General features: G+C 42.4%; 2 protein-coding genes and 1 long non-coding RNA gene across 3 annotated transcripts; 2 read left to right on the forward strand and 1 right to left on the reverse strand.

Moving 5' to 3' along the window:
• Positions 1-15: 15 nt before the first annotated feature.
• On the forward strand, positions 16-2,597 carry atp5md (ATP synthase membrane subunit k). Its single transcript, XM_079336951.1, has 4 exons — positions 16-114; positions 1,229-1,332; positions 1,431-1,524; positions 2,474-2,597. Exons 2-3 carry the CDS (start codon positions 1,246-1,248, stop codon positions 1,518-1,520), a joined length of 177 nt encoding a protein of 58 aa, XP_079193077.1. The 5' UTR covers positions 16-114; positions 1,229-1,245; the 3' UTR covers positions 1,521-1,524; positions 2,474-2,597.
• taf5 (TAF5 RNA polymerase II, TATA box binding protein (TBP)-associated factor) lies at positions 2,587-8,059 on the reverse strand. The gene is made up of 11 exons (XM_079336935.1): positions 7,510-8,059; positions 6,340-6,568; positions 5,915-6,230; positions 5,660-5,823; positions 5,121-5,256; positions 4,888-5,008; positions 4,655-4,784; positions 4,357-4,521; positions 4,086-4,263; positions 3,307-3,484; positions 2,587-3,187 (listed from the first exon to the last, which is right to left on the reverse strand). Exons 1-11 carry the CDS (start codon positions 7,922-7,924, stop codon positions 2,973-2,975), a joined length of 2,247 nt encoding a protein of 748 aa, XP_079193061.1. The 5' UTR covers positions 7,925-8,059; the 3' UTR covers positions 2,587-2,972.
• Positions 8,060-8,201: 142 nt separating this feature from the next.
• LOC306819580 lies at positions 8,202-9,394 on the forward strand. The gene is made up of 3 exons (XR_013778577.1): positions 8,202-8,269; positions 8,399-8,433; positions 8,545-9,394. It is a non-coding gene; the product is annotated as an uncharacterized lncRNA (long non-coding RNA).
• The last annotated feature ends 2,669 nt before the right edge of the window (positions 9,395-12,063 follow it).

A 12,063-nucleotide genomic window follows, 5' to 3' on the forward strand; every position in this document is an offset into this window, starting at 1 on the left:
GAATACAGGTTTGGATTTGTCAGAGTGGGCGGGACTTCCTGCCGAATTTAGAGTCGCGGCCTCTGCTGAAGGACACCTGTCTCATTCTGTTTCCGTAGGGGTCGTGTGCTAAAGGTAAGATATGAAATTAGAAATATCTTCACTTTGGGTTTTAAAAAGTCCGGAAACACCAACCTTATGATGTTTAAAAGATCTCTGGGATCATGCAGTGTGTGTTTTATGGTGTTAAAGATAATGTAGTTGACTTGCTAATGCAGCATGCTAACATTGACTTAAGAAGCTCTCCGGTGAAAGTCAGTCTGTATGATAAAAGTACATGTTTCTCTCCACCACATCGTCAGTGCATTTATTTATCTATTAAAATCCGTCTTGCTTGATCACTGCATGATTAGCTGTGCTTTTGAGTTATATAACTAAAGTGTAATGATAGCATGTAAAGCTAATCACTGAGTGTGCGTCCTTAAACACAAACTCTAGTACGCTCATTTTCTAGTTCACAGCCTCAGCAGCTGATGTTTCATGTATTGTTTTAATACTCAAACCATGTAAAGACGCTTCTGTATTACTGAGTAATGTGAATGGCTGTCTGTATGCTGTATGACTGTTTTAATGTCTATAATGTGTTCTTCTTTAAGCTGAAAGATACAGGGATTTATCATTGTCAGTGTGTACAGTAGACCCCTTTATGTGTCCCAAAATAAAGATGTGAAAGGTGCAGTGGAGGAAGACAGCAGATAAAAATTCGACCTGGACCTTTATTTTTCAAGCACAGAAGATGATCGATGTGTGAGAGTCAGGGTGGATATTTGTAAGACCGCAGACCATAACAGCTCTACTCTCTCTACCTGTTGAAAACGAAAGGGGGGCGGCTGTGGATCAGTGGGTAGAGTTGTAGTCTCTAAAAGGTCGAGGGTTCGATCCCAGCTCCTGCAGAAATATCTGTGTCCTCTGGCAAGACACTTAACTCTGCATTGCTCCCGTATATGAATGGGTTTAGTTACTTAAGATGGTCAACAGTGACCTCTACCATCAGGGAGTGACCTGCAGTGAAAACTTCCAAGTAAACCAAAGTCTATGTATCCTCTACCGTCCAATCACAAACAGTGATTCAGTGAACTCCCTGTTGAAGTAGTAGTCCTTACAAGTATCGCATGTTGTTCCCAAGGTCAGAATTGACATTTCTCAAACGCTAAATCATTAATGTCTAACATGTTTCTCCATGTGGTAGGACCATAAACAATCATCATGGGAGGACACGACGCAGGAAGCCAGCACCAGTTCACTGGGCTCGCCAAGTACTTCAACGCATACACAATCACAGGAAGGAGGAATGTGAGTCATTGATGTGAATAGACTGCATGTTCAACTGTAAAGATCAGCCGACGTTCTTCAGGCCTCCTTTAACTTCTCCTGTTGCTTTCTCCCTTCAGTGTGTTTTGGCCACATATGCCAGCTTACTAGCCATCGGCCTTTTCTTCAAATTGAAGCCTAAGAAACAGGCAGCCGTCACAGAGAAGTGATCATGTAAGTCTCTCCATCCTATTACCGTAAATTCCGGACTATAAGCCGCTACTTTTTTCTCACACTTCGAGCACTGCGGCTTCTACTCCGGTGCGGCTAATGCATGGATTTTTTATGGGGGACAATGAGCTTCTGCCGCAAAAACATTTGACTTCGTCACGTCGGATCTTAATATCAGTCATTTTGCGCTTCATGCACGCACCCTCATGATGGAAAACACACGGAGAAATACATATGATGCAGCTTTCAAGTTAAAGGCGATTGACCTGGCTGTCAAAGAAGCTAACAGAGCTGCTGCACGTTAAGATGACACTGACAGCGACAACAGAGACTGAGGAAGTGAGTAATGAAGTCATTCTGAGGCAGTGAATGGATGGACTTTTTCTTGTGAAATATATTACGGTCATCTTTTTCATCAGTCGTGTTACAGACACCGTCGGCTAGGCTTCGTATTGTAACGGTTCATGTTGTAAAGTCAGTAGTTGATAATGTGTTCATAATTCCGATTATGTGGAGAGTCAGTGAATGCACCAGCGAGAACGTGTTGAGTGGCTGTATGAGAGAACGCTGGGGGAGAGAGTTGGATTGTTACGGCAAGTTATGTGTTGCTCTCTGCTGTAAACGGTGTGGTCACGGCCGACAGTGATCGGGTTATTAAGTTATTATTTGAACGCTCTCGTCGTCCTTTAACGTCCGTACGGACGCTACAGTATTTGCGGATGTTACCGGTAGCCTACGTCTGTGTAAATAGCTCTTGTTATAGCGTGGACACCTGCGGCTTATAATCAAGTGCGGCTTATATATGTTCAAATACATTTATTTACTTATTTTTAGCCGGTGCGGCTTATATCCAGGTGCGCTCAATAGTACGGAATTTACGGTAGTTTTTATTTCCACTGTACTAAAGGTTTCACACCAATAAAGAACTCAAACCCTTACCGTCTCCTCACAGGTATCACTGAACCCGTTTCTAACAGCTGGAGGAGGTGACAGCAGCTGGACATGCTTGTGATAAAATGACTGTTTGGTTTCCCTATGTAAACAATAAAGAACATTTATGCCCAAAACATAGAAAACACTTGTTTTATTTACAGTGTCCACCGGTATAAAATACTATGATACAGTCAAAGTCCAAATGTCAGCAACGTGTTGAACACAGCTGCACTCATGGCAGTGATTTTTAAAAACCGTTCTCAGTCAACATGGCACTTCTCTTTGTCCAAGGAATATCTGCAGTGAGTCGCTTGATTCTGTGCCCGCATCCGGGCCCGAAAAAAGGAGTTGGCTAACCTAACTCGTCTCTTCATTCACAGTTAGATAAGCACCAGAGGTGATTTGTTGTTGAGTTTAATTCTGTTCCCACTGCACTGACAATTGGCTTTCTCTTGTGGAAGTCAAGGAACAGAAGTTTGCCTTTGAACTATGTTATTCTTGAATTATTCAACCATGCCTCATGGATTGTAGGCCCCAGCGGCTAGCAGCAGGTTCCTGCGGGTGAAATGAAGGTGAATGACGGGTGTGGATTTGGTCATGTAGGTTCCAAGCAGAAGCTCCTGGGAGTTGTCTTGTAGATGGACATGTCCTGTAGTTGCTGTGAAATCGTCCGTTTCTAAATCATCGTAAGCTTTCATCGAATTCCACAGACGGACGGTGTTGTCCATTGAGCCTTGAGAAACACAACACGACACAATGCTCGTTTAGTTGCACCACTTCAAATCCAAACTAGGTTGTTTAAAGTCAACATTGAACTGGTGTTAAATGATAAAATGTTGAAGGTTCACCCACCTGAGGCAAGGATCTCGCCGTCTCTGCTGAATTTGAGGGAGTAGATTGTGTCGGTGTGGCCTTTCAGCTCCCCAATCATAAGTCCATGACCGATGTCCCACAGAAGAACTCTGCCATCAGTCGCTCCTGAAGCCAGGTACTTCCCGTTGGGAGAGAAAGCCAGCGCATGGATTGGACCCTGGGAGAAAGGGTTACAACTGTTCTCAAAGTTTTTTAAACCATGGACCCCTTTCAGGTGAGACAAAGGAGCCTCTCATTATTTGATTATTTGTTGATAAGCATAACTATTAATACAATGCATTCATGGACTATGTAGTACTGATAGATATAGGCTACATTTATACTTTCCAGAGTAAACAATTTGATAAACGTTTGCTCCAAGGTGTTCGTAATTTTGAGGTTTTTGTTTTAAATTATTGCGCACAATAAAGTGACAGACATCAGAGTTGATCCGTCAGCACAAAACTAAAGTGGGTGGGAGTTTTGGACTAAATTTCTGATTTTATTGGTGCAAGAGGTCGCAAATTATTCCGGACCCCACTTTGACAATCACTGCTCTAGATTAGCAAATCCAGCTAACTTCACTGCAACTCAAATCTGGGAATCTAACACGTATTAAGCTTTATGGGGGACAAAATAAAAGTTCCCACACCGGAGTGGAGAAGGACTAGAGGATTCATCTTTTCATTGTGTCAGCTAGCTAATAGTAATAACTGATAAAAACGCCTCATAAATGTCAAAATAAAGTGAAGGGGCGGGGCTTTGATGACATAGCTCACCTTGTGGCCGGTAAAGATGCGAACGCAGTTTCCGCTCAGGACGTCCCAGAGCCGGATGGTTCGATCAGAAGATCCTGTGGCAACATAATTGGAGTTCGGGTGGAAGCGAGTGCAAGTGATATCTGCTAGGTGACCTGAAAACATCCGCAGGGGCTGGTAGTGATCTGTTGCCCACAGGCTGTGGAAGAAAGCACATCATGGACCAATGAGGGACGTCTATACCTCTATATAACAATATGACATGTCAGTGGTAAGTTATACAGGTACTTACCGGGCAACTCGGTCATGTCCCCCAGACACAAAGTAGTACCCATGAGGGGAAAAGTGGGTGTCCCACACCGGGTAGTTGTGGCCTTTGTAGCCCACCAGACAAGTGAATGTTTGCAGACTCCACAGCCTGATTGTACCATCTTCAGAACTTGACAACAAATAATTCCTGAAATGAAAAAGGTCAGAAGTAACTACATGCGGCTTTTTAAGAGATAAAAACAGCATCCTGCTATTTTTTTTTTTTTTTTTAATTGCCACTTTCTTGATCTTTTCGCCTATCGTGGTGAAATGACTTCTACCTGTCTGGGCTGAAGCTGATGCCGTACACCGGGCCGCTGTGTCCGTAGAGGATCTTTGACTCGCTGGCCGTCTTCTCGTCCATGATCCTCTCCAGCACATCGTCCGACTCTTTGTCGATCAGATTCAAGTCTTCATGGAGAGGATGGAAATGCAGATTCACATTAGAGAAAAAAAACTGAGCAGCAGTGATGTCATCAGTCAGTCATTCCTCAGCGACCGGCGTACGCAGTACCTGCTGCTGACTTGACCTTGCGGAGCTTTTTCGGCGTGACACTCCACACTCGTACTGTAGAGTCAGCGAAGCCTCCGGCGATCAGGCTGGAGTCGTCTGTGACATCCACTGCAGTCAAACCCTGCAGAGCAAAAGGTAAAGATTACACCCCAGATTAAAAACCCAACTGCCCACTTCCTACGACTGGCCCGAACGTGTAGGATCAGTTCCTGTGGTTCTTCTGAGCGGTTTACCTGGTAAGCGTTAAGGAAAGAGTAGAAGCAGATGGAGGGGAGGTTATCTGGTGCCAGGCGGATCCTTTTGGTCGCCTCCTTCATGTACATGATCTTGTCCAGCTTGTCTGAATCCTTTAACTCTGGAAGAGGTATCCTGAATGATGAGGGACAATGTCACATGTTACTGACTGCGCTGTCACACACGGCTTGCACGTAAATGAGTAAAAATATGAAAATCCTATACTACAACCCGACCCGACGCCTCAGGTCATCGGAGGTCTTTTAGCTGGACCCAGAATCAGATCATAATCCAGAGAGGGGGTCTTTGACTGTTACGCCGGAACTACCTCTGTGTGTGTTAGTCGGTCGGTCGTTTAATACCCATTGACTGGCAATTCAATCTTATCCAGAAACTTCTTTTTAAGACCAACGATGGACCCGAGATAAAGCTGTGAACTGAAATGAACTCTACAGAGCTACAGCGGTGGATTTCCTTCAACCCCATCCTTCATCAGTTGAATGACACAAAGTGACTGACAGAGTATCACACTAACTACCTGGTCTGTGAAGGTGCATTAGGGTCCTGCTTCTTGCTCTTGGAGCCCATGCTGTCCTTCTTGGGTTTCTTCTTCTTGGGTTTACCCTCCTCATTCTCTGCCTCCTCATCCTCATCATCAAGGGGCAGCTCTATTTCTGGCTCCTTCAGCAGTCCATAGTAAACCTGATCAACAGGAGATACACAAAAAACATGACATGAGTAGGAGAAACACTGAACGCACATCGTGTGCAGAGTGTCTGTGTAATAATCCGACCTTAGCCTTGTTCGCCTCCCGCTTCGCCTCTCCAGCCAAGCTGCCCGACATGGCGTCGATCTGGCTCTTACTGCGCGGCATGCCGTCAAAGATGTCGATGTAGAGGTGCTCCTGGATGATGTTCCAGATCTGGTTGTTCTGACGCTCCTGCAGGTGCCTCTTGAGCAGCTGGTAAGAGTCGCGGGAGATACGGAGAACAAACTTGCTGGTGCGGAAGTCCAGCAGGGTCTCATTGCCTCTCATGTGCTCCTTTTTTGTCAGACTTGACAAAACACGCAAGTCGTCTTCATAGTAGCACTCCTGATCCCCGCTGAACCTGAAATGAAGAAAAAAGAAACACGGTTACTGAAATGTTAAGTATTAAATCAGGCTTAAAAAAAAGAAAAAAAAGCTGGAGGGACATACGGTAAGTGAAGCAAACGTACTTTTCAAAGAACACCTTGGCCTCAGTTTCGTGATTGTTGTACACCAGCTCCAGATACATGTGCACAAACAGCGGGTAGAATAACTGAGACAGCTCTGCTCGATGACAGTCCAAAACAGATTCTATGAACCTCTTCAGGCCGTTGTAGTAAACTCCATACAGAGCCGGGTCTCCCTGCTGGCTGTACGCCGACAGCACCACGTTGACATCTGGCTGATCCTCCCCAGGAGCTGTTCATAAAAGATGATGTTCAGGTGAGATGTGCATGTCATCAGTAAAGACCATTTGGCCCTTTTACAAATGTCATTTTTATATGAAACATTTGAGTTGTAAATTAACTCTTTACCCTCATTTATCAAATGTTGCCATTAACGCCCCTTTGAGGAGCTTCTATGTGGTTATGATGTTTGTCTCTATATGACAGCAGATCACAACATCAGTGACCATTTCAATAAAGTGATTTTAAGGCAGGAACAGGACAAAATGATGAAGAGTGTGTTCTCTACACCTCCTACTGAACAAAAATGGTAGCGATGCCTATGACTGTTAAAAGATAGTGGGATAATATTGTTGGTGAAAAAAACAACATGTACACAGATATAGGACGAGATCAGAGGTTTACAGGTTACCGACATGAACACATTAAAAGTTCCTCCAGGAGGATGAAAGGTAAGAATACTAATTCTCTGACTTTTGGTTGTGAAATGTAAATGTGGTCTGATTTATGTTTACTCTGCTGTGAATATTATAAAGGATAGAACGGATGAGCACATCATCCACACTAAAAAATCATTGACAAGAAACATTATTTATCGACGCAAAAAGCTGATAACTTGATTGAATTTGTCATAAGTCTGTTTTGCATCTTAAATGAGCAATAACAGGAACATTAACTAATGTTGTGCCGGGTCGTTTTAGCTTCAAACATGTTATTTGGCATCCCTAAAAGTTAAAAAAGTTTATGAAACGGAAATAATCAATACATCCCGCCACAGCATATAAACCCCATGAAACTTATTTGAATAGGATCAAGATATTAGTCTACAGTTTGTGGTTTTCAGTTTGTATAAACAGAGCCCATTGTATAATAGGTGACGGATTCTGGTGGATCCACGTGAAATATAGCATTCAGAGTTTGACACACGGAGAGTCCAGCAGCCCGGTTTCGTACCTTTGGTCGGCACCGGAGCTCCCGCGGAGGATGAACCGGTCACTCGACTGAGTAAAGAGCTCGCATCTCCGCCTGTTTCCGCACTGTCCGCTGCAGCACCGGAGCCTGCCCCGGAGCCATCGGTACCTTTTGAATCGAGTGCATCCTCCGGTAATCCCGCTTCACGGCGTAAAATGTCTACGGACTCGGTGAGTTTGTTCTTTTTGAGGAACTGCAGGACGGCAAGCAGCGTAGACTGGTCCTCCGGGGCTCCCACCGCACTTTTTGCGCTTCCCGCCGAAGAAGTGGAGCCCGGGGACGGGGAGAGCAGTCTGCCTTCGCTTGCATTATTATTTCCTCCGCTTTCGTTCGATGGTTCTGTTTTTATTTCTTTTTCCTCAACAGCGTCGACCAGACCACCCTGCACGGCCGCCATTTTAAAAATGAAATGCGCATGTGCAAGGTTTAAAACCGGAAAACGCCAACGGTGCAGGATCCGGTCCTCTGATTGGTTGTTATTCTCGCAGCGTCATGTTGTTGGATGAAGTCCCGCCTCTTGTTTTGATCGATGGTTATTAAGACAAAATCTACATTTATAACTTATTATAAAATGCCCAACACGTTGTAATCTACTCTATTAGTCTTCAGATAGTGTTTTCCCTAAATTTCCTGAGGGAGTCATCCCAAAGGATCAATAAAGTTTAGTCTAAGTCTTCTTATAATTAACATAAACTATTGCACTTGTTATTTGTATTCTATAGGTTTCTTATTAACACCCCAGGTGAGCAGTAATAAGCTTCTTTGTTTACAATATTTGGGTTTGTTTCAGAACATGTAAGGTGCTTTTGTACTTGTACTTCAATGTGGATAGCGTATTTATTTCATGTACATGTGTACCCTTCTCTGCCAGGTGGTGGCACTTTGGTCCCACACAACCCCAGCCAGGTATAGTCCCATCATTTTGATCTCCTTCAATAATGTATAGCCAAAATAAAATGTTCAAGATAGAGCTGCAGAAAAGTATTATTTCAATTTATCATTTTTATGTCATCATAGGTTCCCAGGACTCGTGGTGGACCCCCTCATATGTCCTCTTTTTCCCACAAATCTGTCAAAAGCATAAAAGTAAAACTTCAAAGAAGCTCAACAAAAAACTTAAAATAATTGATAAACTCAAATTAAGGCTTTATAACTCTATATTCAAGATGGAATGTAACAAGTAGAATAATTTTACAAGGTTTACTAAACATCATTGTGATCTTGATAAATCCTTAAGCAGGTAGATGCAGCACACAAATATTTAAATACAAATTGACCTAGAAAGGACACACATACAGGAGACATAAAGTACATACATGTATCAGCAAAATTGTGCACTTAACATTTGGCTGAGGTTGGATTTCTGCCTATTTAAAATATAACACACTGTTCCCTATCTCTGAACACTCACTCTGAGACACACTCATGTTCTGCTGAGCGTGCAGGTTTTGGGTCTACACTGCATCTGTTTTCATTTCTCGAGACTGTCAGGACAAAATCTGAACTTTAAAATGAATTTGTGTTGGGGGTTTTTTTTCAAACATTGCAAGGGGCTGTGTTTTATCATAAGTTTAAAAATTCAAGGCTCAAGAACTCTCTTGGTTGATTGTTATTTTAGTACGCATTGTGAGCCAGCACTTTAAAACCTCTGTCCTTTTTGAGCCAACTTGAAAAGTGTCAGACTGTGACATAAAATGTGTTCCTCAAGAAAGGCACTTGTACAGGCTCCTCCCTCCTCTATCATCCACCCAGGATGACACAACAGTAAAAATGCAGCAGTGAGTATAACGTGAAGGCTCAGGTCTGTCATAAGAAGTGAGACAAAAGACAGGTCATTGCAGAAGCTGCAGGGTGTTGTATAACATTGCAGGGGCACTGCTGCGTGGGGGTGGGGTTGGTTGATTGTTGGGTGGGAGGATGTAGTAGACACACATGTGAACATCAGCAGCTCAGGGCGTGGTCATCCACGCAGGCCCATTTTCACGCAGCTAATTAGGGAGCGTGGATGCATGCCTCCTTTAGGTGTCCTCGTTTGTGCTTTAACACTAGATCAGCAACATCACTGTAAATGGATGACATGCTGTAGATCATGTTGTGTTTGCATTCCCTCTTACCCAGTCGTTATGCAAATGATCAGGGCTGAAACACATGTGTCAGGCTAAAGGTTATTGATTAGAGATCTATAAGTCTCCCCTTCATGGAGTAATTTACAAAGCACCCCTGTGTGGCACCCAATGATTGTGATGTGCAGCACCGGCAGCTTAAAGGGAGAAGTGTGGTGCTTTAATCCTGTTAAAGTATTTTTTTTTTTTTTTAAATGCAACACTTAAACCCAGAAAAAAAGTGTTGCTGCTTTGCAAGTTTGTGTCACAGCAACTTACTCGTGCTGACACTGATTTAAAATAAACCTGAGGCATTACATGAAGCACTCAGCTTGTGCAGGACAATTGAAATGTGTATTGATTAGAAAAAGGGACATTTTGAAATCAAGTCATTTCACTGTACGTAATCTTTTTAATCGAGTCAAATGTTGTTGTGCCTTGCCTCATATCAAGTACAACATCATTGTGTGTTGAGCATGTGCAATGATAACATCCATATTATGTATAATCATATTTTCCATTTCATGTGCAACATTACTGTTTAAATATGAAGATACAGTATTCTATCATGTGCAATATTGCTTCTCTATATAAAATTCATTAGCATGAGCAATGTTCCTTCACATCACTATTGTTCATGTATTATTGATCATGTAAATCTATCAGTGTGATCACAACCTGGAGCTTACATTAACAGAGCTTTGGCCTGTGTCTGACTGTCCTATCTTACTTTGTAACCTTTTAGACATTTACGTTTTACTTTAATGTATTCTGTATTTCTCTTATATTTGACTGTTCTTTGTGTTATTGTTCTCGAAATTTAATGTTGGAGCAACCTGGCACAAGAATTTCCTTCAAGATGAATTAAATTGTATCTAATCTCATTTTATTTTCTATGTGATGCTGTAGCTTGAAAGCTTTAGCTTAACTTTTGCAATTAAGCTGGTAAAATATCAGTAAGTACGACCTGGACCCTTTAATTATTATAATAATGCTTTGGCAACAAAATGCCATCATTTTACAAATCTCTTTAATTTCCTTTTTTATAATTTGTGAAGCCATGTAGGGGTGAGTATCTTAAGTAACTAAATGTGAATATCTTTTCCCTGATAATGAAATAAAATATCTACTGAATCACAGCATTACTTTAGGATTCTCCCTCTGCTGCTTCAATGTCATACAGCATCCATCATGCAACCTTTACTTTGTCAAGGCCAAGGGCAAAGAAACATGCCGTTCTTTCTTTCTTTCTTCCTTTTTTCAACGTCGTCTTTCTCATCTCAAAATCCACCTCTTTAACTTTTTCATTTTCCTTATGAACATCTTAGTTTGTATTCCATGTGTTGTCTTTTATTCAGTAAATGTGAAGCTGCTCAAATGCAATTGTGATCAAACGAAAGAGCGAGCTGAGGAGGGATGCATGTTCAGTCGAATCTTCCTTTCACACCTCACTGATGACTTCACTCAGTCGCTCTCTTTGTGTGAGGAAGCTGGAGGACTCCCCAACACCACGCATACCCTCTCTCTCTCTCTCTCACTCTCTCTCTCACTAACTCTCTTTATTCTCTCTTCCCCCTCTCTCTATACATGTGCCCCCCTCTCTCTCCTCACGCACTCTCTTTTCTCTCCTTTTTATTCCCCCTCTCTCCATCTTATGTGTGTCAGGAGGCAGCAGGGTGTGGCTTCACCCAGTGGAGATGGAGCAGAAGGAGCACGCACAACTCTCAATAAACATGTTCATGTTCATTTAAACCAATATAATTTGAGAGCAATGAATAGTTACGCAGTTCAAACTTTACCAAATCACTGTTATACATTTTAAAGCATATTCCCGGGTATTGTTTTGTCAATTCCTTCCCTGTCTTGTCATAAAAGCTTACTCCCATAACACCATTGTCCTGATATCATAAATATGCATCATTGATTTTAATGAAAAGGCTTTTACTCTGTGTTTACATGGTTAATGCATAACAGGAGAAACGGTGCTGTTATGGATGTCCCCTGATGCTGTTAATGTGCCAGTAAAAAGGTCCTCTGATGAGATTAGAGGGTAAGGTTTACTGCAGATGTGTTGGAATTAGTGGCACCAGTCCAGGAATGAAATAAATGCACAAATTCCTTTCAAAAAATATGTTGTTTAAACGTCGATGAAAATTCCAGAGTCGGGTTCATACTGCTGGCAGATCACTTTTATCTTGTTCACATGCTTTACATCTCAAATGGAGATGTGCATTAAAAGCTCGGCTTTGCAGGAAAGTGTGCGTGCACTTTTACGTGTGAGGCAGCAGAGAGTGATGTCGTCCTGGGAGTGCAGGGTGGGGCGTGGCAGATTTCTGGTTTGCGTTTTCTTCTTTTATGTTTGGTTTAATGCATGCACATGTCGGGTAGAGGTTTTTTTATGTGATGGATAATGCAGTTGATTCTGCAAGTAATA

This window comes from Symphodus melops (assembly GCF_947650265.1).
Source record: "Symphodus melops genome assembly, chromosome: 2".
NCBI lineage: Eukaryota > Metazoa > Chordata > Actinopteri > Labriformes > Labridae > Symphodus > Symphodus melops.